Source organism: Corvus brachyrhynchos, unplaced genomic scaffold (genome assembly GCF_000691975.1).
Source record: "Corvus brachyrhynchos isolate BGI_N302 unplaced genomic scaffold, ASM69197v1 scaffold200, whole genome shotgun sequence".
In the NCBI taxonomy this organism is placed as follows: domain Eukaryota; kingdom Metazoa; phylum Chordata; class Aves; order Passeriformes; family Corvidae; genus Corvus; species Corvus brachyrhynchos.
In genome coordinates this window covers 6106406-6110128 of record NW_008236184.1, presented here as the reverse complement: position 1 = coordinate 6110128, position 3723 = coordinate 6106406, and the positions used below count along the sequence as shown (strand labels likewise).

The 3723-nt window shown below is 43.9% G+C and overlaps 1 protein-coding gene across 2 annotated transcripts in view; it reads left to right on the top strand.

The window, feature by feature from the left end:
* Window positions 1–3723, top strand: part of ZWILCH (zwilch kinetochore protein) — a 10458-nt gene that overhangs the window by 1484 nt on the left and 5251 nt on the right. For both annotated transcript variants that reach the window (XM_008637488.2, XM_017736158.1), the window contains exons 2-9: window positions 327–382; window positions 617–668; window positions 1123–1218; window positions 1335–1453; window positions 1972–2168; window positions 2661–2740; window positions 3006–3161; window positions 3363–3434. In XM_008637488.2, coding sequence (XP_008635710.2) covers window positions 327–382; window positions 617–668; window positions 1123–1218; window positions 1335–1453; window positions 1972–2168; window positions 2661–2740; window positions 3006–3161; window positions 3363–3434 — 828 coding nt within the window. The remainder of the gene's footprint in view (window positions 1–326; window positions 383–616; window positions 669–1122; window positions 1219–1334; window positions 1454–1971; window positions 2169–2660; window positions 2741–3005; window positions 3162–3362; window positions 3435–3723) is intronic.

Below are 3723 nucleotides of genomic sequence, written 5' to 3'. Positions count from 1 at the left end.
ACCGGAAAAGGAAGGACTCGTCACCGCTTTCTCACTACGTCGATGTCCCTCCGCTCCGTGCCTGCCGCTTCTGTCGCGCCGGCCGGTCAACCCCCGACCCTAGTCCAAGTTCCGGACGTAGTTCCAGCCCTGGTCCCAGTCCCGGTCCAAGTCTCTTCGGCCCCGTCGCGCCCATCCTGAGCCGTCCGGGCACCTCTGTCCTTCTCAGTCCTCCGCCAAAGCAGGGGACTCTCTTCCGGCGGAGGGATCCAGCATGACGCGTCACCCTCCCCTCACAGACGTCGCGTAGCGCCGGCGGGCGGGAGGTTTGATTGTGGGGGGCGGCGATGGCGGCGGAGCGGCGGCGCCGGGCAGGCTGCGGCCTGAGCGGGCTCCTCCTACGGTGGGGATCGGGGCTGCTCTCGGGGCTGTCCGGAGTCGTGCTCCGGTGGGCGTTGGGGTCACTGCCCGGGGGTCTCCGCTGTTCTGCTGAGGGATGTATGGCCTTGGCTTGTGGGGAGCCTGCTGAGGCTCCGGTTGTAGCCTTGGAGTGTTTAATGTATGTGGGTAATGTTGCTGTTTAATGAGGAATGCTGAGGGGGAAAGTCGTGCATCTCAGCGTTTTCTTTTCTTTCAGGATACGTGAAGAAGGAAAGGACAGTATCCCTGAACATCCGTATCTTTACGAGGTAAAATCATAAACCGGTTTGGGTTGGAAGGGACCTTGAAGATCATCTCATCCCACCCCCTGCCACGGGCAGGGACACCTTCCACTATCCCAGGCTGCTCCAAGCCCCGGTCAGCCTGGCCTTGGACACTTGCAGGGATCCATGGGCAGCCTCTGCCAGGGCATCCACGCCCTCACAGGAAGGATTTCTTCCTAATTTCCAGTCTAAAGCTACTCTGTCAGCATGAAGCTGATACCTTGTCCTGTCACTCCATGCTCTTGTAAATAGTCTCTCTCCATCTTTCCTGTAGGCTCCCTTCAGATACTGGAAGGCTGCAATTAAGTCATGAATGGGTGCAATAGGACTGGGAAACACTTTGTGGAATTGTTTGATTTTGCAATTTCTGGTGTAAAAAAATTCTCAAATGCAGTCTCTATACGGTGCATTAAGAAGTTTTGATTAATTTTTTTTGCAGACTGATGTAGAGATCTCATTGGTCAGTGGCAGTTGCAAAAGTCCCATTGAAAGCTTTTGGAATGGAAGCAGTGCAATGTATATTTTGCAGAAAGCAGTAAGTGTGCTTGGTAGATGTTCATTTTTTTAAATGTAATCCAGACTTTTGAATTCCCATCAGATTTTTTTCACACACCTTGCAGTTTTTGATTTACCTACACCTTTCTCTTAAAGACACACAATGAAGAAAGTGATTCAATGGAAGAATCAAGAACAGATGATGCTGTTTATGCCCCTGAGCTTTTGCCAAAGGCGAGTCCTGGACCGCTGGCTCTTTCTGTTGGAAGAGCAAAGTAAGTGTGAAAGCCTTCTCTCCCCTTTTGAGGGAGTTTTCTTTTGTAATTTTGTGTCTTCTTCTAATATTCAGAACCTGTATTTTCAATCCCCAAAATAAAATTACTCATTAGTTTATGAGGAGTTGTGACTGTTTTCCATCCTGCAAAAGGGCCTCCCTTCTTTTAAAAGTGCTTTAAAAAGTAGATAAAATCCAGGCACTGGAAAAGCACTTCTGAGCTGAGCTGTTGAGTTAATGGAATTCCCTGGGTGTAGATGAGCAAAAAAAGCTCACTAAGACTTCAGTGCTTGTTTTTTTAGTAAGGCTTCTATTAAAAAAAGCCCTAAAAATCTGATATGGGTCTTTGGTGTTAAAATACTAAGGCATGGTACCAAAATGTGGTTTACCTAACAGATGTATTCTTTCAATTAAAGTGCTTAAAATGTAAAATTCAATTATGATTTTAGAATCTTCAGTCTACATTAATGTAATGTGTTATTTGCTGGCATCTAATTTTCTCCCTGTTCCTATTTCTAGGCAGTTGATTTCCTTGTACACAATGGTGCAAAATCCAAACATGACCTACCTGGGCAAAAGTGACCTGGCTGTGCTTCCTCTCCTCTGGGTCAGGTGTGATGGTTCTGATACTCAGCACACCTGCTGGATTGGAGCTGAGCCTCTCAAGGCTGGAAACAAAGTCACAGGGGTCAATATCTACATGGTTTCATGTGATGGTAATGTGATCATGGTGCACAGAAAATAAATGAGGATGGCTAAAAAATGTGGGAATGCTGATGTCATGATGGCATCTTTGTTCTTTGTGTGGTACTGGCTTGGAAATGCTCTATATTCCTGGTTTTAGTGAACAAGAAGGGATTAAAATAAGAGAAAAGATGTTTTTAACCAATGCTGTGTGGGGGAAATAGCTTTTTTATCTACTTGAAGCACCTGGAGCTGTGCAGGCCTACCTGTACCCAGGTGCAGTAACAGCAAATTTAAACTGGTGCCATTCAGCATCTTACATAACCACTGACTCATTCTGAACATTTATATATGCTCATACCAGCTCCATTAATCAATAGGAGACATGCAGGGAGAATTCCTGCTTTCTAAAGGACAGCATGAGTCATGCTTCACCAAATGGAGTGTTTGGGAACGAATTTGAAGTGCTAAATTTGAATTGTGTCAAATGGGGTTTTTTGATTTTCACTTTTTTCCTTTCCTAGGTCCTACAGCTGATAAAACCTGTTTTGCAAACCTGGAAGAGCTCAAAAAGGAACATAAAATAAGACATCATTCATCTGTTGTAGGTTTTTATGCTCTGTCATGGCTTCAGCTTAAGTTTAAAAACTCTCTTTTGGGATTTATGATGCTGGTTTGGGGAAGCTTTATAGATCTTCTATAGAAACTCACCTTAGTATGATTCTGTGGTGTAACAGTCTGATTTCAGGTCATGTTTATAATGCATTTATCTGATATTAACCCTTTTTTGTGTGTTTGTGAAATGCTTTTAAAATGACTTTGCCTGTGGCAGTTTTGTTGGTTTTATCTTTGAAATCTGTTTTTTCTAGGTGACAACAAAAGGATTTGCTCGGTATGAGCTGATTGCAGCAGCTGCAATAGAGGACACCACTGCAGAATCTGAAAGCAATATCTATGTGGATATTACATGGAATGGTGTGGAGAAGATTCTGGAGACTCCCCCACTGGTCTCCGCTGCCACCCTTGTAAGTCAGGATGGAAAAAGCAAACAAACGCAAGCTCTTGGCACCACTTACATCATGAGTAGTTTCAAGGATAGAAAATAGAAACAACACAGCCTGTTCGTAATATAAATTATAAGTTATGCTAAGACACTTCACTAATGAAAATTTTAGGACACTTGATTTCTAAAGTTTGAAACTGAGATAAACTTATGGAACTTTCAGAACATTGTCCTGGAGTCGGGGGACCCCAGAAGTCCTGTGTTCCAGCTGTACCGAGAGCTGCAGTTCCTCTTGGTGAGTATGGGGGAGAAATTCCAATTTCACATTTGCAAGGAGTGGGGATTTTTTGTGGTAATAATTTGCTTTATTTAAAACTTAATCTGATGTTTCAAATATAACTTCAAGCGTTTGTTTTAGCTGAAACTTTGAGTTCAGTTTTAGGAATCTTGAATGCAAAGAGGACAAATCATCCAGGAAATTCTGGAAATTTGTAACTCCTGGTTAGCTGTGCAGAGATTTGTGATCCTTGGTGAAGTTATCTGTGATATATGACACGTGCAGGACTCCCAAGAAGAACTGATTT